The 27079-nt window shown below is 54.0% G+C and overlaps 1 protein-coding gene across 3 annotated transcripts in view; it reads right to left on the bottom strand.

The window, feature by feature from the left end:
* SUMF1 (sulfatase modifying factor 1) overlaps window positions 1-16337 on the bottom strand; it is a 62557-nt gene extending 46220 nt beyond the window's left edge. For 2 of the 3 annotated variants that reach the window (XM_024565803.3, XM_053929367.1), the window contains exons 1-3: window positions 16048-16336; window positions 8187-8360; window positions 5375-5449 (exon numbers count right to left, since the gene is read on the bottom strand). In XM_024565803.3, coding sequence (XP_024421571.2) covers window positions 5375-5449; window positions 8187-8360; window positions 16048-16299 — 501 coding nt within the window. In that variant the 5' untranslated portion in view covers window positions 16300-16336. Of the gene's footprint in view, window positions 1-5374; window positions 5450-8186; window positions 8361-16047 lie in introns of all 3 variants that reach the window. The other variant, XM_071222169.1, reaches the window with a different exon arrangement.
* Between the last annotated feature and the right edge of the window lie 10742 nt (window positions 16338-27079).

Raw genomic sequence — 27079 nt, 5'->3', positions numbered from 1 at the left:
CACCCCGTGTTCTCAGGAGCGGCAAGGCACCTCCGCGGGCTTGCTAAACAGACAGACCCCGCCTCAGCCAGAGAGCAAACCCTCACACGGAGGGAGCTAGAAGAACAAGCCCCCAAGTGGTGGCGGGCATCCAGGAGGCACAAACCCAAACGACAGATCAAAGGCTGGTGGCCGCGAAGACGCTGTGCCCCAGTATCCACTGCAGCCCACTGACACACCCCACACGGCCACCAGCCACCCCTCACTGCTGCCCCTCCAGTGCGAGATGCGGACACAGAGGCAACGGAACCGCACTCAGCCTCGAGGAGGAAGGCGAGCCCGGCCCGGGCTGCGGCACGGGTGGGCCTGGAGGACACCCTGCCGACTGGAACACACCAGGCACAGGAGGACAGACACTGCGAGACTCCACCTCCGTGGGGCACCGAGAGTCAGCAAAGGTGTGGAGACACCAAGTTACCAGGGGACGGAGGGACGGACAAGGGGCATCACTGTGCAGCGGGACAGAGGTTCTGTCTGGGACAGCGAGCAAGCTCCGGAGATGGGCGCTGTGACAGCCGCACAGCGCGGGGATGCGCTCACGCCAGCGGTGTGCCCGCCAACAGCGATGAAAATGGTGACTCTGGCGTCACGAGTGCTTGGCCACCTCCACCCGGTGCAGGCGAGACACAGTCACACTGTGCCACTGGTGTGCTCCTCCAGCCTGGGGCTCGGCACAGCCACCTGGAGAGGATCTACTGCGCCACAGCGATCCCTTTTAAAACCCCTGGGCGATGGGGCAGAGGGCTCCTCCAAACGGGCGAGCGCAGGGCAAGGGACATTCGCTCAGCTTCGCTCGGACTGGGCAAAGGCAGGCACACTGGCAGGAGCCAGGACAGTGACACTCAGTGACGGGCATTTCATGCGGCAGGTGGCTCTCACGCACTCTTCATCTGGGGTGTGCAGCACTCCGCTAGGCGGGCATGGCCATCCCTGTAAGACGTGGATGAAACAAGTACAACGCAAGTCTCCATGAAGAAAAAACCGGCTGTGCTGGCCTGGGAGCGTGAGCGAACAGGCACAAAATCGGCACCAGCAGGTGTGAGACCAACCTTGGGGTCTAAACCCGACCAGGTGATCAGGCTGACTAACTTAAAACAAAGAAAAAGGGAACAGATGCAATGCTGAAGGGAAGAGAGAATGAACAGGCGCCACCCAGGGGGACCCAGACGTTGGAGTTAACAGGTGAAGGCTCTGAAGCTACAGGGGGAGGGGGAGAAAGGCAGGAGTCCTCGGCAGAGAAACACAAGCGATTTTTTAAAAAGAAAATGCGAGAGCTGCAAAACACAACATCTGAAATAAAATGCGCTAGACAGGCTCGAGAGCAGAATGAAAATGACGGAGAAAAGTTGGGAAACTGGAGGCACATCAACAGAGCGCAGACAATCGGCAGGAACGACGGGAAAAACAACTTCAACACAGTGAGCAGAGCCTCAGAGGCCTCAGGCAAGACATGTGACATCCACGCACCGGGGCCCCCAAAGGGAGGAGAGACAGCTGTTGAAAGGAAACATCTGAATAAGGGCTGAAAACCCCCTGAATGTGGGCACAGGCATAAATGTACAGACACAAGAGCCTCCACGGACCCTGAAACGATAATCTCTAAGGAAACAACGTCCAACGCATCAAAATTAAGCTGCCGAAACTAAAGTAAAAAGACGAAGGACTTCTTTAACCTTGAGAGAAGCCAGACGAAAATGACGCGATGCGCAGGAGAGCACAGCAACCCAGAGGAGACCGCCAGCGCGGAAGAGGGCCGAGGACATGTCAGAGTGGCGAGCGGTCACCCCAGAACTCTGTCCCCGGTGCAGATGCCACTCGGGGACGCAGGTGACACAGAGACCTTCTCAGGGGAAGAGGACCCATGGGAACGCACTGACACAAGGCTGCTCGGAGGCAAGTGGTTAGGCTGAAGAGAACGGGCACCAGAGGGCAACACGGGGCCTGGGAACGAGCAGAGCAACAGCGATGGCGCCGGTGAGTGTGCGGAAACAGTTTTCATCTTTAAATTCCATTTAAAAAGCAGGAATGAGACAAGCAAAAAAGATAACACTGTCCTGGGCCTTTGCGGTGTCTGCAGACGTTCCACCCACGACAACTGTAACACGCGGGCGGGGGACGGAGCCCACGGGCAGCTACAAGGTGGCTGTACGTCCTTGAACTGTTAAAATGTTACCTCTAGAGTGAACTGTATATACACGCAGTGTGAGTGCAGATCCCACCTCACACCTGCCAGAGTGTCCGTCGTTCAAAAGTCCACAAACAGCAAGGGCTGGTGAGGGTGTGGGCTGGGAGAGCACCGTGGGGGCCCCCGTGGAAAACAGGGTGCAGGTCCCTGAAAACATTAAAAACAGAGCCGCCTCATGACCCAGCGATGCCACTGCCGGGCATGTATCCGAAGGAACCCAAAACACTCATTCGAAAACACGTGTGCACCCCGTGCTCACGGCAGCGTGATCCTCAACCGCCGAGGCTGGGATGCAGGCTGGGACACAGCCCCGGCGCCCATCGACAGAGGCCCAGACAAAGAAGCCGTGGTTACACCACAAAATATTACTCAGCCATGATAAGGACGCAATCTGGCCATTTGCGACAACATGAGTAATACAGTATCGTACCACCTACAGGGTGCCGTGCTAAGTGCAGTCGGTCAGACAGAGAAAGACAAGTACCATACGACTCCATTTACATGTGGAATCTGAAAAAACAAAACAAACGAATAAACAAAGCGGAAACAGACAGACAGACACAGCAAACGAGCTAATAGTTGCCACAGGAGACTGTGGGGGAAAATGTGTATGAGTATCATTAATAAATAAAGTGGAAAAAAGACTCACAAGAACTTGAAGAGGCACTCCCCCAGAAATAGCAAAATTTGACCATCAAAAGGTCCATAAAATATTTTTAAACCCATAAATAAAGATTTTTTTAAAAATGGCGATTATACAAATCCACACATAAAACTAGTGAAATCAGACAAAGACAAGTGGGCCCTACCAACGGTCAGCCCCCTGGCTGGGAGCTACCGTTGTTACATAAGATGTCAGCGCGGGAGGGGCGGGGAAGGGAGCGCAGGGTTGCTGTGTTATTTCTCATAACTGTGTGTAAACCTATAACTATCTCTATTTTTTTAAAGATTTTATTTATTTATGTTTAGAGAGAGGAAAAGGGAGAAAAGCGAGGGAGAGAAACATCAGTGTGTAGCTGCCTCTCGCGCGCCCCCTACTGGGTACCTGGCCGGCAACCCAGGCATGTGCCCTGACTGAGAATCTAACCGCTGACCCTTTGGTTTGCAGGCCGGCGCTCAATCCACTGAGCCACACCAGCCATGGCTACAAAATGTTAATTAAAATATATCTAACTGGTCACTTCTGGAGAGCAGTAGGGGACTAATTCATAATCATAAAAGCTGGAAAATACATGGTCTGGCACAAATAAAGCCCCTTTTTTATTACAAAGTCGTGAGTATGTAATTCTGTAACATAACAACATCACACTCAAGCACAGCACAGGACATTTCAGGTGAACCGTTCACATGAAAACTGTAAGTCATCGCACCCACATCATTACCCTCCCAACCACACTCAGGCCGGCCTTGCTTCTGCCACATCCTATCTTTCCTGCGTGCCCTGTACCCACAGGTGGGAAAACAGCGGACGGAGGGAACCGTGTCTGTATAAAAGTACCTCAATTAATAAGGGGAAAGACTATTAACGACCAGCATCTCGCAGCCCCCAGTGAGTGCAGGGACCCAGCACTGAGCGCGAGGAACAGGTAACACCCCAGAGAGACGGGGCAGACTCCAGGAGCCCGCTGGGGCGAGAGCTGCCCTGGCGCGAGGGCTTGCAGGGGCTCAGGCGCAAGCCTGGCCGGGCCTGGGGGTCCAGCCACCCGTGTGTGGGAATACAGAGGGAGCGGGCGAGCTGCACCCTGACAGGGCAGGCAGCAGAGGTCACGGTGAGGGCAGTCTGCCAGCCACGGCCCTGGACTCTCCCAGGGATAAACCGTTAGCGGGGAAAATGGGGGAGGGGTGAGCAATGGAAGGGAAACCTAAAGGTAAGAGTCTGAAAAGACACCGATTTCCCTGAATCGGACAAGACGAAACCACAGACGTCTTGGGATATGCAGCTGTGTGCACCGCGTGTGAAGAACTGTGGGGAAGCGTCCCCTTTAAAAGCTACTTTGGGGACAGGGCAGGGACACACCCGGGGAGGGAGCGAGGCCAATCTGACCTCGAAGCCCTTTAAAAAACACTTGTATCAGACACGTGATAGACTGTAACACGGGCTTGTAGCAAGTCAGGAAAACTGTGACATTCGAATGGAGCCCGCCAGTTTCTAAACATTTCTCTACAGTGCACACAAGGAGGGGGCCGGGTTCTCCTCCAAGCAACTTGAGAGCAAGTCCAGGTCCACCTGGCCGTCCCTGCCCTGGCCCCTGCCCCCCACATCCTGCTACGTTCATTCGGAGACAAAGAGGCTGTGCATCGGGACAGCTGTTGCACGGACCAGGGGGAGACTGCCGCCCAGGGAGACAGGGCTCAGGCGGGAGCGGGCACAGGAAGACGGGGCTGGGTTCCTGTCTCTGGTGCCCATGTTGCCATCCTCGCCCTCGAGGGGCTGACCCACTGCATCCCTGTCGCCAGCCAGCCCGCACCAGCACTCTCGGCCCTCTGTCTGGTGAGCGCTTGCCTTCCCAGCTTACCCACTCCCCCTCCCGGTCTCACCTCCTCTGCTTCCTCGGGAGGCGTGTGAAAACCCACACATGCACGGCCCTGCCAACTGTCTCCACAGAAACCCCACGGCCCGCTCCCATGCAGGAGCTGGCGGAGGTGCAGCTCGCCGCTGCCACAGTGTCCTTGTGGACACACACCAATCCCCCATTCCAGGACCGCTCCCTGCCCCCAAGACAGAGGGCACACCCCAGGGAAGGGCCAGGTCTGCGGCTCAGTTCCCCAGGAAGAACCCGACTGTGCTCTCGGGAGTTCACGATCACACAGGAAGCTCTCTCCACACTGCACCTAATGACATCACGACCTTACGGACAGGTTAAAAAAGTGTCACATGAATCCTCCGCTCTAGACCCAGCCATGAGCAAAAGACCCAGGACTGCCTACAGCCCGGCTGGGCCCCACTCTGCACCACGGGGTGTTACCCAGGTGCGCCGGGCAGACACTCCAGTCAGCCCCAGCACGGCTGCCACCACCCTGGCCCCAAGTTCTTCCGGGCACATCCACAGTGAGGATGGGGGGAGGGGCAGGGGCACTCGCCTGTGGCTTTTCACCGAGCCCCTTCCGTGGAGGGGCGGAGGACCACGGAGCCTGCTAAGAGTCACTTACTGCCTGCTGGATGCCGGTCTTCACCTGCTCGCTCAGCATGCCTTCGAAGACAAAGGAGTCGCCAAACGTCTCGGCCTGCAAGGAAAAGGGATAGTGTCCAGAAAAGGCTGCGGCGACGCGCTCCCCACGTGCCACTGTCTCTGCATCGTCGGAGTGGCTCTTCCTGCCAGAGAAACCCAAGGTCCTCTGATGACTGCCCAGAGGGTTCAGAAGCGACTCGAAAGCGCCTGGCTTCCCGTGGAAGGAGAGTGTCACTCACAGGGACCACGTCCACGCGTCTAGCCGACGCGTCTGCAGACGGGAAGACAGTAGCTTTTGAGAACGAAGGAGAGACATCCCCCCCCCCCCAGCACCACAGGTGACTTTGCAACGTAACAGCATCTGTTCACAAGCGACTCCGTAATCGATCACTGCCCTCGTTCTGGCCCCAGAGCCTACCGAAAGAGTTAAAACACACTGCTCGCTGACGCCGACCCCTCCCAACCCTGTGAAGGTGTCCTCGGTGCTCACAGACGCCAAGCCCCAGGCAGACACCTGCGTCCCCGTTATCTTTATTGGACACCACTGCCTTGAGCCCTCAGCCCCGGCTCCCTGTGGGGTGCGGACCCCATCCGCATACCTGGCTCTCCGGGGCGCCCCCGTATGCCTCCCTCATGTCTGACTCTGCTGCTCACCTCCTGAAATGCACAGGCTTCCCCTCCAGCCCCCAAACATGGCCACCCCCTGGGGGCTCTGGCCCTGGCCCTGCTTTTCCTGCTGTGCCCCACAGCCCCTCGGGCTTGGTGCACCGAGCTGGCCTGGCCGGCTTTTTACAGATCACTGCCCCGCACCCCGGGGTTCTAGAGGTCAGGGCAAGGCCAGCAACCCACACTGGAGAACGGCCCCACCTATGATTCTACCGCAGGCCGTCCAGGAGGCCACCCCATGGGACATGGCAGGGACCTCGGGACAACCTCTCCATCTCATCGCGCTAATGCATGCCAGCGCGCCAGCAACGCCACGTCTCCACCTCCACGCCAGCCCCATCCCCACGGGGCACTGCCTGCAGCCTGGGCCCTGCATTTCAGGCCTCCTCCTGAATGGGGTCACCGACTTCCCTTCCCTCTGCTCCTCCTCCTGGGTCCCTGGCCCCACCCCGCCTACCTGCCTGGACCGTCACTCAAAGCCACCTTTCCAACTCCTCCACGCGCCGGCTTTGGGCTCAATGACAGACACGGCCCCTGTCCTTACAGTGCTCATGGGGGCGCGGATGAAGACCAACGCGACAAAGACAGCAAGTAACCACAGCTTCACTTGCCCTCATAAGGCGAGTGTGGAGCAAAGGCCCCCTCGGCCAGTGTGAGCAGAGGACACCTCTGAGCGACAGGGACACTTGAGCCGAGATGACGCACGGAGGACACCAGCTTTGCACAACGAGGGACCAGTGGGGCCCCAAGAAGGGGGGAAACATGGGCCCCACGGAGGAGAGAGCGTCGAGTTTTCCAGGGAAAGAAGCCGGAGCAGCAGGGCAGGGACTCGGGGAGCAAGAGCAGTGCGGTGTCCAGGGAGGTGGCGCACGGAGGAAGCCTGTCCGCCATCCGGAACAGGGGTCCTGCGCCCGTGCCCTGGGCCCTCTGGCAGAACGGCGACGCCGGGAGGGCCGCCTTCTCAGGACGAAATGAAATCGGTGCGACTGCAGCATGAAAACGCTACACCGATGTGTGCCGGAGCCACACGTGCGTGCTCTGCGTCAACATTTAAATGCCAGCGGGCGGCAGGCCTCCCGCCTCTCCTCACTTCCAGAGGCAGGTCGGGTCACAGTGTCTGCAGCAGCAGCAGTGAGACACAGTGCCTGGTTCTGCCGGTGACGAGGCCACGGGTCCTGCTGCTGCTACGGCTGCGTGTCGGCCTCGAAGCTGAAGTGCGGAACCTCAGTCCGAGGGCAGAAGAGCCCGGATGCGGTTTCCCCACCCTCGCCCCTGGCACCCTGCTCCCACGTATCCAATCTTCGTGGGGACCCTGGTCTGAGCTGCTGTCCTCAGAAGCCGTCTGCTGCCTTAATCAGCCTGCGGATGACCTTGACCTGAGGGCGTCCTTGGGAAACAGGAAGGAGAGGGACAGCTCTGCAGTGCTGCTGTGCAAACAGACAAAGAAAGACAGCCGCTTCGCACCTGTTAGGGAATCCCCGAGGAATGGAGCAGCCTGAGACCCCGTCTAAAGGCTGTCTTGCTCTCAGCACACACTCTGGGCTACTTTTTTCATTTAAAAAAAGAAGTTTTGGGTTTGGGGGAGCGGAGGGCCAGGGACTCCACAGACGGGGGCCAGGAAAGTCCTTTGGCAGAAGGAGAGCAGCAGCCTACAAAACGAGTGGTTCGGACCCTCACCGAACTCTAAGCTTCACAGCCTCTCTTCCTGGACCCAGTGAGAACGAACACCCCTCCCAGAGCCGGGCCTCCTGGGTCAGCGACCGCCGCAGGAGGCTGGCACTGCCCGCCACCGACACCGGAGCAGGAAGATGAGAACCTGCGCATCCGTGTCTGCCGGCGGCGCTGTCGGGCCCGCTAACGCACTAACTCAGCAGAGCTGAACGGGGAAGGACACGGCCGGTCTCACTGCCAGGCTGGGGCCCTGCTCCCCACCCGCCCCGCAGCCCTGTGCCGCAGGGCATGCCACCTTTCCAGCCTCGGTCTGCCCCCTAAACAGTAGCCTGCCACACAGAGGTGCTGGGAGACCTAAATTAGATGCCCTACATGCAAAGTGCTTACTTAGCACGCACGGGCACGCAGCAGGAAGTGGTGCAGAGCGGGCTCTCCCTCCCCACTGGACCCGTTACCTCGGTCAGGTAGCCGGTGGCGTTCACGAACTTCTCAAAGTCCGAGTTACTGACTTCGTAGGCATCCATGTAAAAGGCGTCCAGGGTGACTCTCCGCGCAGGCGCTTCCCCGTCCTGCTTGATCTGAGGGTCATCTGTGCCCATCGTAAACACGCCAGCAGGAATGGGGACCATCTGCAGTGAGAGGGGACACGCGGGGGTCCGGCCATCAGTGTGAACCTGAGGGACGGGCGGAGCGCCCAGCACACAGCAAGCACCCAGGAGCGAACCCCACACGGGACCCCCTGTCTAATGAGTCACGTCCTCCCAAAGGAAGTGAGGGACCGGTCACAAGAGGAAGGGCAGATTCTTTAGAAAAGGGGTGTCTTTGGTCAAAACTCCACAGGACGCACACAAGAGTGTGCCGTGGAAAGCAGCCGGGTGCAGGGGCAGGGAGGACAGGCCGCTTCACACACGTGTGTGCTTGTTATCACGTTTCCTTGGATTATGGTTAAAAGCAAAAGTAAAAGTCGTCCCCACACAGTATCTTTTAAAACCCACCGAATGAACATGGGCCTCCAGGGAGAACGGAAGTCTTAAATCAATGCCACAGAAAATCTGAAGCATTTACCAGGGGACCACATCTTGTCCTTGTTATGTCCTTGTCCTTAATTAATTCCTCACTGAGACTCTAATTGCAACTCCTTGGGTCCCTTCAACATCCCTTCTGTGTCTCCACCGTCTTTGCCAGTGGCTGCCTCCAGCGCTGCGCCTGCGCTTCCCAACGGACAAGGAGCCACGTTCACCCACACGTGGTACAAGTGTCCTATCACTTGTCCTGAGAAGTCACGCCTGACTGCTCCCGTCCCCTAATCCCGCCACGACAGAGGGCACCCAGTCCTACTGGATCCCCCAAACGTCCACCCTCCAGCCTCCCCCTCTTCTCCGTTCCCAGACACTGTGGTGGCCTGGCCCCCCATCCGGCCCCGCTCCCTGGTCCTGAGCCATCGACCTCACTCACGCGCCCACCCTTCACCCCGCCACAGAAGCCCTCCTGAACTTTCTGAAACGCCAGTCTGCCGCACCCAGCGCAATTTACGGCAGCTCTGTTTGTAAGAGGGAAGAAGAGATGAGAAGTCACCTGAATGTTCGCCAGTCGTGGACTGGTTAAGGGAACCGCGGGCCATCCACAATCCATAAAATGGAACGCCAAGCCGCCGTGAGCAAACAAGAGAAAGAACTGATGCCCTTATGCTGACGTGGAGGGAGCTCGCCAAGGCGAAGCGCTCCCTGAACAAGAAGGGGGCGAGGGAGACGCACAGCCACGCGTTTTTGTATCTGCCGAGGTTTGCGGACGCAGCCCTGGGAAGACACGCGAGCAACTCTGCACTGTTGCTCGAGGGGAAGGGTGTTAAGCAAGCAGAAAATGTCACACCACGCCCCTCCTACATTACTGGTCTTTATTTCTAAGCCACTCGAAGGCCCTGACTGTTCAAAGAGCAACAGTAAGTTAAGTGTCACTGCAGTCACACTGTTAACGCCTTCCCACCCAAATGCCCCGCGCATCCCACCGCCTCTCAGGGCAAGACACAACGTCACCCCGACTTCCCGCCGTCGCACCCAAGCAAAGGCCACTGCACCCCGTCTGCACCCCATCTCTCCGCAACAGCGTCTGCGTCCACGGGCACCCCCCTCCCACGCCCCTCACGTGGCTCCCCTGAGAAACTCCTCCACCCGTCCTGACACGTGACGTGTACACAGGACGTTAGCAGCGTGTCTTCACCTTCCCCAGCGCCCAGGCTCCCTGGGAACCAGAAATGCAGTTTCCGCGTCTCTGTCTCAGCACCTGTGGAGGCACATAGTTCATGGCAGACACTAAAAACGAAACAAAACAAAACAAAAAAATCCCTCTTTGTTGACGGACCAAGAGAGATTGTGGATGTAACGAAGACTTCATCATCTGAATGACTCAAAACGATGACGTGAACACTCCATTTCTTCTCCAGCACCACCCCAGACACAACAGCCCATCTACACTGAGGGTCTGTCCCCCAGACTCAGCGTGGAGCCCGCACCGCGTTCACCCGGCGCGCTCGCCACCCCCGCAGGCGCCCGGGACCCAGGACCGCTCCTCTGCAGGAGAGAGGTCAGAGCTGCACACAGCTCTGCAGACGACAGACAGACAGAAGGCCTCGGACCACAGCTTCCAGTGCAGCTACAGTGATTACTTAAACAACCTGACGAAAGGCTTCACGGAGGGCGTTACGGGGGAAAAAGGCTTCCCACCGCAGACAGGCAGGTCCTGTTCCGGGGACGGCCATCCACCCCTCGGGGCACAGACGAGCCCAAGGAGGCCCTGCGCACTGTCCCTGATGAAGCCTCGCAGCGACCTCGTTTCCACCCGGCCCACCCGCAAGGCGAGCGCCCGCGTGCAGAGCCAGTCACGACTCCCACTGTGGATTCCTGGCCTCGTTCTTTCTCCCTTCGTCCACCATCAGAGACGGCCAGCCCTGAACAGGCCACGCTCCCATTCTGGAGGCTGGAGATACAGTAGCCCAGTGCTCTGAGCGGCCGCAATCCCCAGGGCGCACCGACACAGCGCTCTGTGCCGCAGATGCAGAACGTCCCTCTGCTGAACCCAGAGGGCGAGGTGGCCACTCTATCGGACGGCCCCAGAGCCAAACGAAAGAACTGGCAGCATCAGGTCTTCCCTGACGGGCCAGGTTCAGACGGTCCTTTCCTCCCTAAGAGCAAGTTCCCCCTGCCCCCTGCCACCCCGTCTCTGCCGCTGCTACTGCTGAAGCCAGAGGCTCAGGGGACGTCAGAATAACTACGAGCTCATGTGGGCCACGCACTCCAGCAAGTGCGGCAGGCACCTCTTACTTCTCCCCACCTGGCACCCGTTCCCCTTGTCCTTTTGAACAGCCCCTGACACCCCTGTGGGAACCACGTCTCCAGCTACAGCTCTCAGCTCAGGCAGGTGGCTCGCGGCCACCTCGTGGGATGCAGGCCTGGCCCATCACGGCATCCTTCTCACCAGAGCTGTGACTGGGCCAGGCCCGCAACCCGACCAAAGGCATTCTCCGCACCTCTGCTGGAGCTCCGGGGGAAACGGACTTCTCTCCCTTCCAGCTGTTTAATCAGTAGGAGGAACACTGCCTGAAAACAAAGCCAGCACGGAGGAGAGCCCAGGGAGACCCGAGAGGCCACCCACCCCAGGCCTGGCCCCCAGCTGTGCCTGCCTGCGGCCAGATCCACCCCCAAACTCCCATGACCAGAGCCCCCAAGGGTGGACTCCTCCACCACCTTTGTTTCTGCGGAAGTCGTTCTGTCTTTCCTTGCATTTGCTCCTGAGATTTTTGACTCTGGCACAAAAATGGAGTGAGTGTATCTGCGACTCTCTTGTGTAGCTCCTCTCCCTGTTCCGTCCTTCCTCTCCTCAAACCCGAACCTAAAAACTGGAGGCTTGGGAGAGAGCCGGTGAGTAACAGGAGCAGCCAGCTCCCCGTCCGGAACCACGGCCCACCTGTCCACGCAGGCTCCCCTCCCCGCCACTCCCCACTCCCCGCTCCCCACCTGCGCAGACTAGGGCACCGGAATGGTTTTAGACTCCCCTCAAGCCCTGGGATTTCTAATCCCATGAAGCCACAGTTGCCTCTACAGTGAAGGGGGAAATAATCTCTCACTGGAATCTTGGGAGGGTGAGTTACAACAAAAGAATATTTTGCAAAGGTTTCTTTTAAAAGTTTCTAATATTGTATCCATCAAAAAAGGTAACAGATCATTCAAAGATTGTTATGGAATGCCTAAAAGTGTAAGGCACCTGGAGGGCACAGAGATGAAAACAGGTCCAAAAGCGCCCACCCCCAGCCCCCCGCAGAAGAAGATGTCATAGAACCACCCAACCACCACATCACAAGACTCGAGGTGCCTGCACGCCAACCAAATGCCGCGGGGTGTGCAGGGCGGCAAAGCTAGTTCTCCTGGCGGAGGGCTTTCACCAAGAGAGGGTGTTCAATCCCGCCCTGACGCCTCAGACAGGAAGTCAGGACGGAGCTCACCCAAACACACAGAGACTCCACATACAATGGCATCATCACCAGCCTCATGCCTTTCAATCAACTGTTCAGAAAAATACATGGAGATTAAAACATTCTGATACTTTGTCACAAAATACACCGTGTAGAAAATTGTCAGGATCATTTTCTCAAAGAGAACTGAATACTTTTTAACCACAGGGAACTCAATTACAATGTGAAAACATCTACATTGTTTCTGGGACAACTGCTACGGCCCTAACTCTGCAGTCAATCAGTAAATCCCCCAGGGAAGCCCGGTCTATTCATTTCCTGGCATCCCTCAACTTGCCAGGATTCTAAATGCTCATTAAGCAAATTAACCTACAAAAAGACACACCTGAAAAGTGTTACATTAAAAGTGTGACAAATCTCTCTCTCACACTCACACCCCCCCCCCAAAACCACACTGGCCTCCACTGGCGCCTGCTTTGGGCCCAACCCTTCAGAACCTGCTCACCATCCTAGCCCCGGGGCAGAGCTCCTCCAAGGCCTGGCTCCAAAGCAACCTTTTTCTTTGAGGCACTTCCTGGCGGGTCCAGGAAGAAATGAACTCTTCCTTCCTCTGCAAGTGCTCTGTGCGCTCTCCTCCTACAGCGTTGCCACCACAGGAAAGCCAGGCTTCCATGACAGCTGGGGGCGAGGGGGAGGGTGGAACAGGTCTACCAGAGGGTGGGGGCCTGGAGGGCAGGACAAAGGTCTTTTCATTGCCTTTATGCCCAGGACATAGGATACTTACAGGTGTGCTAAATGCACATCTGTTGAATTAAACTAAATAAACAGAAAACAAAGAAAAAAATAAATTCAATACAACCCCATTAAAAATTCCAGAAAGTTACTTTCTGGATATCAACAAACTGATTCTAAAGTGTACACGGAGGCAAAGACCCAGAAGAGCCAACACGTTGAAGAAGAATTAGAAAGGCGGAGAACCAATTCTACCCAACTTCAAGACCTGCTGTAAAACTACAGTAATCAAAACAGTGTGGTCTGAGAGAAAGAGCAGAGAGATGGATGGAACAGAACACAGAGCCCAGAAACAGACCCACCGAAGGGCAGTCCATTCACCTTTGACAAAACAGCAGCAGCAGCAAACAGGTAACGAGGTGGAGCAAAGAGAGCCTCTTCAGCAGGTGGTGCTGGAACACCTGGGCGTGCACACGCAAAAACGTGACTCTAGACACAGCCCTCACGCCCTCCACAAAAGTTAACTCATACACCTAAACACAGCACAAAACTGTAAAACCCCTAGAAGACACCACAGGAGGAAACCTAGGAGACTTTGGGTATGGTGATTTTTTAGATAAAGCCTCAAAGGCACCATCCATGAAAGACACTGCTCAGCTGGACCTCATTAAAATTTAAAACTTCTTTCCAAAAGACAATATCAAGAGAGTGAGAAGACCAGTGAGAGACTGGGAAACATTTGCAGAACACACACCTGAGGAAGGACTGTTACCCCACATACACAAAGAACTCTTAAAACGCAACCGTAAGAAAGCAAGCGACCCTTTTAAAAAGGGCCAAGGACCTTAAGAAACACCTCACCTTACAGAGGGCAAAGGACCTCCACATGCTACGTTAACCAGAGGGGGAAACAAAAAAGCAAATTCAAACAATGGTGCATCACTTCACACCTACTAGAGGGGCCAAAACCTGGCACTGACACCACCAAACCAGCAAGGTGTGAAGCACCAGGGGCTCTCATAGGCCGCTCTAGGAATGCAAGGTGCTCAGCCCCTTCGCAAGTCAGGTTAGCAGTTTCCTAGCCAATTAAGCGCGCTCAGGCCTTTGATCCAGCAACCAGGCTCCTTGGCATTTACCCTACGGAGCTGAAAGCTTATGCCCACACAAAAACCTGCGCACGAATGTTTATAGCAGCTTTATTCACAATTGGCAAAACTCAGAAGCAAGAAGCCTTCAGTAAGTAACTGAGTAAACTGTGGTACATAATGCAATGGAATGTTATTCAACACTGAAAAGAAATGCGTGAACAAGGTACGAGGAGACATTACGACACGTTCCGTGGGTTCATCAGCGGTGACGCGTACCATTCTGGGGGGGGATGTTGACCCTGGGGGAGGCCACGCATGTGTGAGCACGCACAGGGTGTATGTGGGGAATTGCTGTACCTTCCTCTCGATTTTGTTGTGACCCTAAAACTGCTCCAAACAAAAGTCTTAAAAAAAAAAGAAAAGAAATAAGGGCCATCAAGACGATCAAGCGCCTGCGCCGTGATGCTGCACTTTCTGAACTTAGGAAAAATGGCTACGAGTCGGAATGAGACCCACGTCACCTGCACAGGAAGTGAACTATAGGAAACCAAGGGAAACAGAGACAAAGCACCACCACCTGTGGAACCCTGTCCTGGTGACAAGGCTGCCTCGGGTACAATCATTAGGTTACAAGTCCTTGAGGGCTCGAGCACGGAGCTGTCGCAACCGCTGGTACACTACCAGCTGGAGATGCCTGCGAAGAATATAGAAAGTGAACGCAAGAAGCAGCCAAAGATGATCCGTGCAGTGCCCAGCCAGGACACAAAACCACTCGAAAGAGATGAAAGATGCATCTTATAAATGTGGAGCCAATAGGAAGATGGAGCACTTAAATGAGCGGTGCTCAGCACTGGCCGGAAGGTTCTAAGTGAAATTCTGAGACAGACCAATGTGCACGTGCGAAGACAACAGCCGTGCTGTTAGCTGCAAGGCGGATAAACAGACACTAGGGCTTCTTCCTTAGGCGGGAGAAATTGGTTATTCCCTAGCATGCAAGGGAGAGAGGAGCTGAAATCAATTGTGGCAACACACTCAGCAGGAGCCAGGGCTCCCCACCCCACAACAGCTAGACCCTAATAAAGCAGGTCATCCTCTGAACAACGGGAAGAAAAAGTTAAAAGGCCAATAAACATACAGGACGGAGAACCAGGAGAAGCTACCAGCCTCCTAACAATCTATACCTGAGACACAAAAATGGCCCTGACCCCAGCACCCTCACTGCCTGGCTGGGGAGAGACACTAACAGACAGGCACCTCTAATGACTGTTAGCTCAGAGGAAGCCCGGGCTGCTGTAGCAGGAAAGGGAGACGGTTGGGTAAGGCCTGAAAATCGGCCCAGAGTAGCCGGGAGGAAAGAACACTGGGATGGAAAACGGAGAACGGGTGTGGCCCTGGATAAACGCAGGAAGGCGCCCTTCTCCGGGAGTCAGAGGGCCTGGTCCCAGCCCCAGAAGCTGCCTCCACAACCTTGGCGTTGCTCTAAGTGCCTGGAAAGTGGCAGGAGGAAGCAATCGTCGTTGATGTTATTTCTATCTCCTAGCACCTAACACGTGCGAGCCCTGCGCAAGTCAGCCATCAGGAACAGTGAGCAAGCACCCGCCATTGACGGAACCTGCCCGGTGCTAGAGCGCCAGGGGCCGCGGGACGACGCGCAGTCTTCGGGAAGAGGCTGCCGAGGAGCTCGCGAGAGTCAGAGACCCGGAGCGCTGGCTTAAAGCCCCACCCATGCGACTCCATGTCTGAGAATTCATTAACAAGGTAGGGTGAAGGGGGCAAATGGAAGGTAAGAGGCAAGAACGGGGCTCAACTGTCCTGCAGGCAAACTTCCCAGTGCTCGGAAGGACGCCGCGCCGCAGACGAAGGGCCCGGGGAGGGAGGACTCGTCCTCGGATCGGATCCGCTGGTGCGCGCCCTGGGGTGTGGTTGACCCCGTGACCTGCCTTCCTGCCGACCCATGGACTGGACCAGGCCGACCCCGCAGCACCGCGGGGCGCCCTCCCCCCACCGCCCCCCCGAGGACCGAGAGCGCACCTTGGCGGGCGCTTGCGGCCGCTGTCCGGGACCCGGGCCCGGGGCGTTCGCCTCCCGCGAGTACCGGTGCGCGGCCGCTGAGCTACTGGGGGCCCCGGGCCGCTGGGGGGCGCCGCAGCCGCATGAGCCCGCGCCCGCGCTGGCCTCTTCGACCATCGCCGCCCCGCCCCGCGGCACGAGCAGCGGCAAAAAGACTAGGAACGCGAGCGCTGCGCGGCGCCCACCGAGCGACCCCAGCGCGGGCGCAGCCATCTTGTCCCGCGAGCCATGTGACCTTACGGGTCACGTGGCCCCGCCCTCCTTAAAGGGGCCGAGCCGCGAGTGGACACGCCTTGGACGTGACTTTCTCACTCTCCGCTTCTCTCCAGGCTTCTTTTTAGCTGCCCTGCTCCCGGGCTCTGCCGCCCTTAACAACCTGACAAAGCTCTTCAAACTCCCGGCCTTCCAGAGACTATGCGCCCATGATTATTTCTTGTTTGAAAACACTGCCATCACGTTTATTTGGCATTTGCTATGTGCCAGGCACCATACTAAGTAAGCCCTTCACTTTTTGAAAACGCATGTAATCCCCACAACGACCCTGACATCTTGGGTACACAGAGCTATTGACTTGCCGAAGGTCACATGGCAATCAGAAGTGTCAAAAATAGGTTTAAACCCCTCCGCACTGGGTGTCGGTGTCTGTAACACAAAACTCCAAGCCCTGAGTTGTAACCGTCAGGCTGTACTGTTTGTTGGCAATTCAGTGAACTTCCCTGAAGATGAGAACGGAACATGACCGTGTTGAAGGGCATGTCACCGAGGGATAGTTAGAGGAATCCAGACTGTGGGACGTGAGGACACGGACGAGCAAGGCGTGGTCCCAGACCAGCTGCAGCACGTGGGAGCTTGTTAGGAATGCAACTCTCTGTCCGAATCGCCAGGACGGGAAGTTAACAAGTTCTCCAGATGATTCTAATGACGCTGGTGCACACTGAAGTCTGAGAACCGCTGCTTTACAGAATCCAATTTCTTAAAGGGGGGTGAGGGGAGCAAGATGAAAGCAAAAAGATGAAGGCAGAAATGTATAAATTAAAAATATCTCAGTCACGTGCAATATATGAACCTCATTTAACACTGATTCAAACCTACTGACCTCAACATTTTTAGGGTAATCAGGGAAATGTGACCACTGATTCAAATTAAGATATCTGATAAAATTAAGGAATTACTGTCGATTTTGTTTTTAATTTTTTAAGAGTGATCATGTTATTTATGTTTTTTCAAAAAGAATCTCTTTCTTTGAGATAGAGGAATTAAATATATATATATGGATAAAAATATATGCTCTCAAGGATTTGCTTCCCAAAATATAGGGTGATGTGGGGGTTGGCTAGAAATGAAATGATCGGCCATCAGTTGATTATTGTTCAATCTCGTTTATGGGTATTTGAGTGTTTATTGTACTATTTTCTCTAGTTTATGTTTGAATTTTATGTTTCAATTTTTTAATATAAAGAGAAATCTGGTGGTGATCATTTTGCAATACATACAAATATAATCATGATTTTGTACACCTAAGTCTAATATAATAAGTCAATTATACTTGAATTTTTGAAAAATGAAAAAAAAAATTAAACATTTCCTCCATATTGACTATTTTACAGTTTGCCAAGGGCTTTCACACGCTTTCTCATTTGAGATCACAGCCACTTGGCAAGAAATCTATAATTACCATACCCAAGCAATGGGGCTAAAAGGTCAATGATTTAACCCAGGTTTTATACGTTTACTGGAGAGTCTAGGGTCTCCACAGGTGCACTCTAGGGTTTGCACAGGTGGCAAACACAAGGCCTGCGGGCCGAATCCGGCCCTCCACCTTGTTTTAACCAGCCAGACACCTTGTTTCTACCCAGCGGCAGCCCTGAGCTCTCACTTAACTGTTAAGGACTAGTTACATTTATACGGCCCTAAAATTACATTCGGCCCTTTGAAGGCAACCACGAGGCTGATGTGGCCCCGGTGAAATAAATGAGTTTGACACTTCTGGTCTAGGTCAAAGATAATCTTTGCTAGTCTCTGCAAAAGCTCAGTGTCAGCACCTGCTGTGTCTGCTCCCATTCAAGACCCGAAGTCCTTGGATGCATGGTCCTGCTACGCTGTTAGACAATAAGCTCTGTGAACCCAAGGACCCTGTCTATTTGTTCACCCTGAATCAGACACGTAGGTCAAGACCTGAAACGTAACCAACGCCCGGTGCATGGTGATTGAGTTAATGGATACATGAATGAATGGCAGTAATCATGATCTCTTTCTCATAAAAGGAAGCAAATTGTTGAGAAAATAATACAGAAAGAGCTGTGTTAAAATCCGGCCACATACAAGAGATATGACCCGGGCATATTACTTCACCTTCTGAGCCTCTATTTCTTCGTGTGTGAAACAGAGATAATGATAGCACCTTCCTAGAGATTTTATGAGGATTAAATGAGATGAAGTGTGTACAGGGCTGAGCATTCCACAATACCTCAAAAATGCCTGCCGTTATCAGCCATCGTTGTCAGTTCTCCAGGAAGCCTCCGCCTTCTCTCTCGGTCCGCTACATAGATTCTTATGGGTCACCAATCAGTGTGTACGTGGAAAAAATTGATGAGAAATTCCGAAGCGAGGAGGCCTGTGGTAGGAATTAAAGTTAAAGGTACAGCTCAGCACTCAACTCTACACAAATTAGGGCCCATTTAATGCAGAATTTTCCCCACCCTCCAGCTCCCATTTGAGGTCCCTGCACTGGTCTTCTTACCTCTCCTATCTAAGGAAAGCCAGAAGAAAGACCCTACGCCTGACGGTGACTTGTGTGTTCCCAAGACAACAGTGGCTACAGGAGAGTGAGCAGGGTGGGGAGAGAAAACGGAAGGAGGTGACACAGGGCCAGACAGTGACTTTCCTGTCACTGAAAGGCAGTGCCCTTACACCATTCTGAGAAGATGCCTCACACCTCACCCTTCTCCTGCTAATCAGGGTCAACTTCCCTGCCAAGGTGGAGGCTCCTCGTCTGCCTGCTGCACAACAGGAGTCCGAAGTGCCCTGGGGGCAGCCCTGGCTGGTAGTTCACGGGGACCCTTTCTGTGTCTGTAGAAAGAGTACCCTCCCTTGAGTCCAGGAAGGGGAAGAGCAAAGGCCCCAGCGGGCCATTAGGGGTGATAATAAGTGGGACACTTCTACCTCTGCCCCTTGATTCCTGAACCCATGTCTTCTTCCTTCGTGGGGACACAGTGCAGTATAGACATCTCTGCTTAGATAACGCTACCCCTGACCCAGTCCCCAGCCCCCATCTTGTCACAGGTTTGCTCAGACCACTTCCGGGACCCCTGTCAGGGTGGCTCCTCTCGGAGACGGAAGCCAGGTGTAATTAGAAATGAAAGAGTCCACAGTGGCAACACCTGTGAAAACTGCAGGGGCGGGGGACTGGGAGGCTATGGCAGCCGAAGCCTCCAGGCGGCCACGCAGGCCTGACGCCTGGGAAAGGAAGGTGCATCGGGCCGGAAATGCCTCGGAGACCAGTGCTTGTGATGGTTAATCTCACGGTCACTTGACAGGGCCATCAAGTGCCTGGGGACCTGGTTAAACATTTTGGGGGGAGGTGTAGGTGCTTTTAGAAGAGACTAGCATTCCTATTGTCGGACTGAGTAAAGCAGATGGCCCTCCCCCACGTGGCTGAGCCTCGTCCAGTTGTGGAGGGGCTGAATGGAATGGAAAGGTGGAGAAAGGCCTCCGGACCAGCCTAGACTCTACACCGCCAGCTTTGCTGGATCTCCAGCTTGCAGGTGGTGGGTAGGGCGCCATTTCAGACTCTGTAATCACAGGAGCCAGTGCCTTAGAACAAAGCTGCTTTATGTATTTACATATACCCGTCTGTCTGTAGGAATAGACACATAGATATACAGGTGTATAGATACACCTCCTACTATTGGTTCTGTCTCTCTGGAAAACCGATGCAGTGCTGTCTAGGCCAGTCCAATGGGGAGGCTCTACAGCAAAAATCACTCCTCAGCGGAGCTGTGCATTGAGCTGATTGGTCCAGCCTGAGCCTTCCCACCCTATTCAGTCATTGACTGGGGCTGCCTGGGAAGACAGTGTCCTCCCTTTGCACACTGGCTGATCCCCCCAGGAGCTCCTGCTAGAGGCCGTCCCCTAACCGTAGTTCTTATGGCAGGTTCACTTTTCAGGGGACATCTGGGCACACACCTCCTGGCTGCCACCATGACCGACAAGGCCCTCTGTGATCTAGCCCCTCACCTCTCATGTCGTCTCACATCATTGTCCTTGCTCCCCATGACCAGCCCCGGTATCCTTCTTGCTGTTCCTGGAACACAGAACGCACAGTCCCACCTCAGGACCTTGGCACTTGCTGCTCCTTTCACCTGCGACACTCCACCCTTCTCAGCACTGGCTTTCCTGTTGCTCAGGCCTTGGCACAAAGGTTACCCCCTCAGCCTCCCCTTCCCCCAAGCGTGAAGTGATGCACTTTCCCCCATTATGTTCTGTCACGTTGCCTCTGTTATAGTCTTCACGCACTTGTCTCTACCTGAAATGATGCTGTTTGTTTATCCCCCTCTGTGCGGGCAGGTACAGTATTTTTGCATTTGATTCTATATTCTCTGCGCCTAGAACAACGTGGCGTATCCTTCAGTGTTCAGTAAATATTTGTTGAATGAATGAATGACACATCATCAAAAGAATAAAAACCTTCAGACTGTGAGGAGAAGGTGCGATCTGAACTTCAACATTTCTCAAGTAACCGTGCTCCAAACATTTGTAGGACTACTACTGGAGGTCAAGGTCTTTGTCCCTGCAGAAGCTTGCCGCCTGACAGCGCGAGGCTCGAGAAGACATCAGGATGTGACGCCCCATCTCTGCCCCGGGAGGGCTGTGGGATGGATGGAATAGCACCTCCACACAAGGGCTTGTGAAGATCACTTGGATTCATCCATCCAGTATTGACTGAGTGCTGAGTAGTTGCCAAGCATGGTTCCCAGGTACAGCGGGGAACAGAGCAGCTGAAAATTCTAGCCCTTGTGGAACTGACATGAAATAATTTTTAAAATGTGAAATACTTTGAACACTGCTTGGGATATAGGAATAGCTCTAAATTATTAGTTATGATTATTACAATGATCACCTATTTAATACATAAAAAGAGCATTCCAAAGTTTGTTTGTTTGTTTGTTTTTTAATCACAGGATGCTTTCCCTTGTACATTTAGACAGGAGAAACGAGAAGTCCCAAGAGGCAGAACCATTTTGCTATGAGGTCCCCTGATTGGGAAGCCCAATAATTTAGGTATTTTAGTTTTGCTAATTTGTGCTGCAGCCAAGGAGGGAAACTTATAGAAAGAACTTTTCGTTTCATTTTCGTTCACCTTTTTCTTCTTTTCTTGTTCCAATGGTTTGGTCTTCTCTCCCTCCTTGAAAGTGCCAAGTAAAGGGACTGGAGGATCCTTGAAGGAAATGCAAAGAAGAGGCACGCATTAAGGACACACAGGCAGGCCGGGGGCTGCAGAAAAGGGACTGCTCCTGTTTCGGAAGGGACATGACCGCTGCCAAGAACAGGACAGCCTGAGAGTCTGCGGCAGCTCCGGGACCTCCGCAGCAGGTGCACTGGGCCTGCCCTGGGCTACGGGTTCGCCGCCACCTGCCACCTCCAGGGCCCTGCTGTTCTGCACGTGGTCCTTCCCTGCCCTCGGTTTCGCCCTCCCCTCGACGCCTTTTATTTTTTAGCTTCGCTTCACAGCTTCTGCGGAGTCACAGCCCGGCTCCTGTCGGCCGCCGCTCCTGACCCTTGGCGGCTCGCGCGCCACGCTGCCCAGCCTCCGTCCGCGCTGACTGTGCCGCGAATACTCAGATGCCACCGCGCCCCTTCCAAGTGTCCGGGAGAGGAAGCGCGGGTCTCACGCCCCGCCCCGCGGGGAGGCCGCGGGAAGGGCCCGCAGTCAGCTGGTGTCTCCCATCGCAACGGCTGTAACCAGAAGTTCAGGCCAGACTGTCGGTGCGGCTGCAATGATTGGTGGGCGCCCCCGCCAATCAGCGGGTGCGGGGCGGGCGGCTAATTTGCATTTCTGAGCGGCTCCCTGATGCTGCGCCTCTGGACCCTTTGTGAACGGCTGCGTTCAGACCTTTTGTAAACGGCTGCGTTCACAAAACAAGCGTCCTTGGGGGCGTTTGTCTCGCAGCAATGCTGGGGGCAAGACAGGCTCCCAGATCGACCCCTCCGGTCCAACCAATATTCTTCCTCCTCCCAGCTTTCCATCGGGTCTCTTCCTGGTGGCCCTGAACAGGGGCGCGGGGAGGGAAAGATGAGCAGAAGCAGCCAGAATGAATGAGAAACATAGAGCAAGTCAAAGACGCTCTGTGTGCCTCTGGAAAGCGAGGGGGGAACGCCACAGAAACTCGGTCGTGGTTCGCTAAGAATGATTCCCAACCTTTTCGAGAAGGAGCGCTCCATAGTGAAGGGGAGGATGTTATACCTACGCAACATACATTTCCCTCGCAGACGCTCATACAACCTAAGTTTTACTTTCAGCGCCCATGTATTTGGAAAATGAAACGTCAGGATGCCGCCTTAGAGGCGGTACAGGAGCAAAGGATTAAACACATCGGCACCTGGATGTATTTGAAAGGCACAAATATATATTACATTTTCAGGCTTAAAACAGTGCTTAGCATATAAATGGACTCCAGTAGATGTGTGATCCCTTGTTATGGCAGCAGTAGGGCTCCAGCACAAACACACACCTCAGTGCCAGCATCATCTCTAGATGCAGGCCGGAACCCACAGAGGCACGGGCTGCCTTTGGAGAGTCAGGCCGTGTGGTTTGGCTGGGACGCAGCTGGGCTCCAGTCTCTCACCCACGCTGCTCTCCCTCGTGGCCAGGAACGTGAGTGGCTTTGCACGGGGCAGGGGCAGGAATTGGAGGGTGAGCTCAGCTGCTCGCTGTTTAGAGGAACTCAGAGATATGCCAACTGCCAGCCCCTGGAGATCTTGAGGGCCTCCGGAAGCCTGGGACTTCTCAGCCCTCCTTCTGAGAGGCAGGAAGCCACAGGTCCCAGCCACGCAGCTCATAGTTTCTGGAGTCATTTCCCAGCTAGGCTTCCCAGTTCCCTAATCACAGCTAGGAAGACTTTGTGCCTACAAAGCCTATTCTCGAACTGCAGCACCCATCAGAACCTCCCAGAGCACAGGTGGCAAACACAAGGCCCGCGGGCCGAATCTGGCCCTATACCTAGTTTTATCCGGCCCAGCACCTTGTTTCTACCCAGTGGCAGTGCCAGGCTCTCACTTAACTGTTAAGGAGTAGTTATATTTATACAGTCCTAAAGTTACATTTGGCCCTTTGAAGGCAACTGCTTTGAAGGCTGATGTGGCCCCCGTGAAAATGAGTTTGACACCCCTGTCCCAGAGGGATGATTTAAAAAACAAAAACAAAAAGCACAAACTGCTGTGCTCCACTCCCTGACCTTCTGATTCTGGAGATCAGGGACAGCCCGAGAACTTGCCTTTCTAACAGTGTCCCAGACAATGCTGCTGCTGCTGGTGTGCGGACCACAGTGCGAGGAGCGTGGGCGCAGTGAGAGAGAGCTGAGGCTTCGGGCAGTCCCTGCTGTGCTTACAAGGTGAAAGATCTTGGGCAACTTAGTTAAATTTCAAATCCTTTACTTTCCTGATCTATCGCGTAGGGTTAATACGCGATAGATCAAGAAAGCCCTGTGTTCAGACCGTGATGAGGATTAAATAGAACGACCTACGTAAAGCCCTCAGCGCATCCTGAGATCTCCGTAAGCAATTTCTAGAATCACGTGTTTGCCACGATGAGGATGATGATCAAGGACATGTTACTAAGGGCAACATCCACAGAGAAGCCAATGGCCGGCAACAAATACCACCTCAGAAACCATCTCCCACAGCTGACAAAACTTCTTAGTCTCCCACCCGCAGACTATCACTTAACTTTGTAACTCAAGAGTCTCCCGGAGGAAAGAGTCTGAATAAATTGCTTCACCCACAAAGCAGAATACAAAGGAAGCAGAAAGTTTTTTAACCTTTTGAGAAAATTTGTCTAACAATAGAAAGAGGAAACTCATTTGGGTGTGAAGCCGTGGCTCCAGAAGTGAATAAGGGCGAACTGGGCCAGGAGCAAATTAATTGGAAGATAATTGCAGACAAGGAAAAGGAACTGTGCCGTGCTCACCCCTGTGGGAAATCTGACAAAAAAAAAGTCAGGGTTTTGAGGGGGTTTTTTCCCTCCCAGTTCTAGGGTAATTGGCCTTAACAATCATGTGAGAAAATGAAAGTCCCCCTGGAATGGCTGCATTGTCCTCTACGCGGAATGCTCTCTGGGGGTCACTGCAGAGGAAGAGTGGGCTGGGTCACTGGGAAACCGGGACATTCTTGTCGATTTCCCCATGAAAAAGTGTCTCGGGTGGAAGTTGGCCACATGGATGGAGGAGTGAAGAACGCAGTGGACTAACCCCACTGTCATCAATAGTGGATTTATTACCATTTATACGGTAACATGTCTACAATAAACTACGTCTAATACAGGACTTCAATGGTGCCTTCTGTTTTTAGAACAATCCCAATAATAGAGAGCTGGTGAAGAGAACAGCGAGAAAGCTGCTGGGTTCGTTTAGTGGCGTCAGTGCAGGCGACCAGAGGGGCCGTGATTGAGCACCAGCCAGAGGCGGGGAAGGCTGCCCCCGACCCGCAGAGCCTCCTGTGGCCATCAAAAGAAGGCACGCAGCAGATCCCTCGTTCCTGAAGTCTTCGCTCTGGATACCCTTTCCTCAATCTCCCTCTCAACGAAGGACTGCGTGTGGCAATGACTTCGTAGGGTCAGCTGCCGGAGGAAAGGAGTGCTACTGCCTGCAAGTAGTGCAGCTACATTAGCGATAAAAAGGCTGTAGCACTAGCCAGTGGCCTCTCACTGACTGAGCAGCTGCTTTGTGCTGAGCACTCGGATGCATTTTGTCGTGTCAACAACCCTGTGTGAGAAGCTCCGGTACCATCACCGAGTGGACACACACGGAGTTGCGGAGGGAGAGCTTGGGGAACTTAATGGATGGGACAAGGCCAGGAGGAGGTAGTGCCCCGCCAGTGCTCACAGGAATACTGGGCACCGGATTTGCTCCTCTGGGATGTGGTTGCATCACCGCTGTGGCTTAGCACTGGGTCACACTGACTCTCGGTGGTGGCGGCCCAGCGCGTGGTTACAAAAGGCTTAGGGTCAGACAGAGCAGTGTCAGGAATAGAGGCGGTTCTAGGTCCTGGCCCCCCTCCCCTTCACTCCTGGCATCTGTCCTTCTCCCCAGCATCTCTCCTGCACCCCCTCTGTCCCCTCGATGACGTCTGCTCCCTATCACTTTGAGTAGTGCAGGCTCACCCGACCCCTGTGACCTTGACATTTAGGCCGCACGGTCTGGTACCCTCATCTGTCTGTTTCAGAGCAGGGGTGGGACTGACCCAGGTCACCTCTTCCTGTGAGGCCGAGGCTGCAGGCTGCAGGGGTGGGGCCTGGGGTGCTCCCTAAATGGTACCAAATATAGCGGCTGGGGCTGTGGGTGGGCCACACCCTTTAATAATGAACAAGAGCCATCCCTTCTGTGCTTGTTGTGTTTGAAGCTTTCACCCAAATCTTCTCATTTGATCTTTATAGCAACAACCCCATTGGGTAGGCTAATTACATTGGTCCCTTTTCAGATAAGCAACTTACCTGAGCTAGTAAGTGACAGGTAACAGGATTCAAGTGCAGCACTTTTCCCCTTTAACAGCTTTACTGAGAAATAATTCATATAGCATAGAATTCACCCATTTCAAGGGTACAATCTCATGGATTTTTGCAATAATCAGAGATGTATGGTCATCACCAACTCAATTTGGGACATTTGCCTTACCTCAGCAGGAAACCCCAAACCCTTTAGTAGTTCCCCCCATTTCTCCCCAGCACCCCAGCCCCTGCTCGCCATAGGCCAACACCGATCGACTTTCTGTCTCCATAGCTGCGTCCATTCCAGACGTTTCATACAAATGGAATCATGAGTCAGTAGTTCAGGTCTTCTAATGGCCGGACAATATTCCATCGTGTGGGCAGTCCACATTTCGTTTACCTGCTCGCCAGTTGATGGACCTTTGGGTTTGGGTTGTTCCACTTCTGGCCTATCATGAAAAACGCTGCTACAAACATTTGTGCCCACGATTTTGTGTGGAGGCGTGTTTTTATTTCTCCTGAGCAGACGGACACCTCGGAGTGGAAACGTACGGGCATTCTGACTCCACGCCGTTTGCAGGCATGGCAGGCATCGAGGACTGGCCTGTCTAGGATACAGATCACTTACTAGTTAGCACTGGCTATATCTTGATTTAATAAAAGACTTTAATGAATACATTTCTCTTAATGTATAGAGTTCAGTGATAAATAATGAGGGCCATTTAGTTTGTATATAGGACATTAAGGGTCTCCATTATCTCCTTGACCCTTAGCGACCCGGCTATGCCATGTGTATGAAGATGCTAAGGAATATATTGACCACGGGGGTTGGGGGGGTCTAGGTCATACACCTGTAGTGAGTGCCCACCATGTGCCAGGCACTGTGGGAAGAGCTGGGGACCCACGGAATCAAAGAACACAGCACTGGAAGTTGTTCTGAAAGCTACCTGCAAATTCTAAGTTCTGACCGGCCAGCCCCCTGCTAACTGTGTGCCCCGCGGACGGCAACGTTGCCAAGCACTCGTCCTCAGCAGAACGCCCCACCCTCTGGGCAAAGTCTCCTTTGCTTCCTCAACGGGCTTCTTCTCTGCGGGGCAGTTATAGACATCCATCATGTCTTTTCCTCAAAAATAGACCTTGAAAGGCAAACTCTCCTGTTTTTCTCACTTCCCCAAGATTTTTCTGCTTCTACCACGTTTCCAATGAAACAGCGACACAAAATAAGATTCACAATTTAATGGCCGTGAGTATTCAAAATGTAAATTACCTGCTGGTTGAGTTATGCCATAAAAC

The sequence above is a fragment of the Desmodus rotundus genome, chromosome 8, assembly GCF_022682495.2.
Source record: "Desmodus rotundus isolate HL8 chromosome 8, HLdesRot8A.1, whole genome shotgun sequence".
Taxonomy (NCBI): domain Eukaryota; kingdom Metazoa; phylum Chordata; class Mammalia; order Chiroptera; family Phyllostomidae; genus Desmodus; species Desmodus rotundus.
Note: the sequence above shows the minus strand (reverse complement) of the source record. Positions and strands in the feature narration are given on the sequence as shown.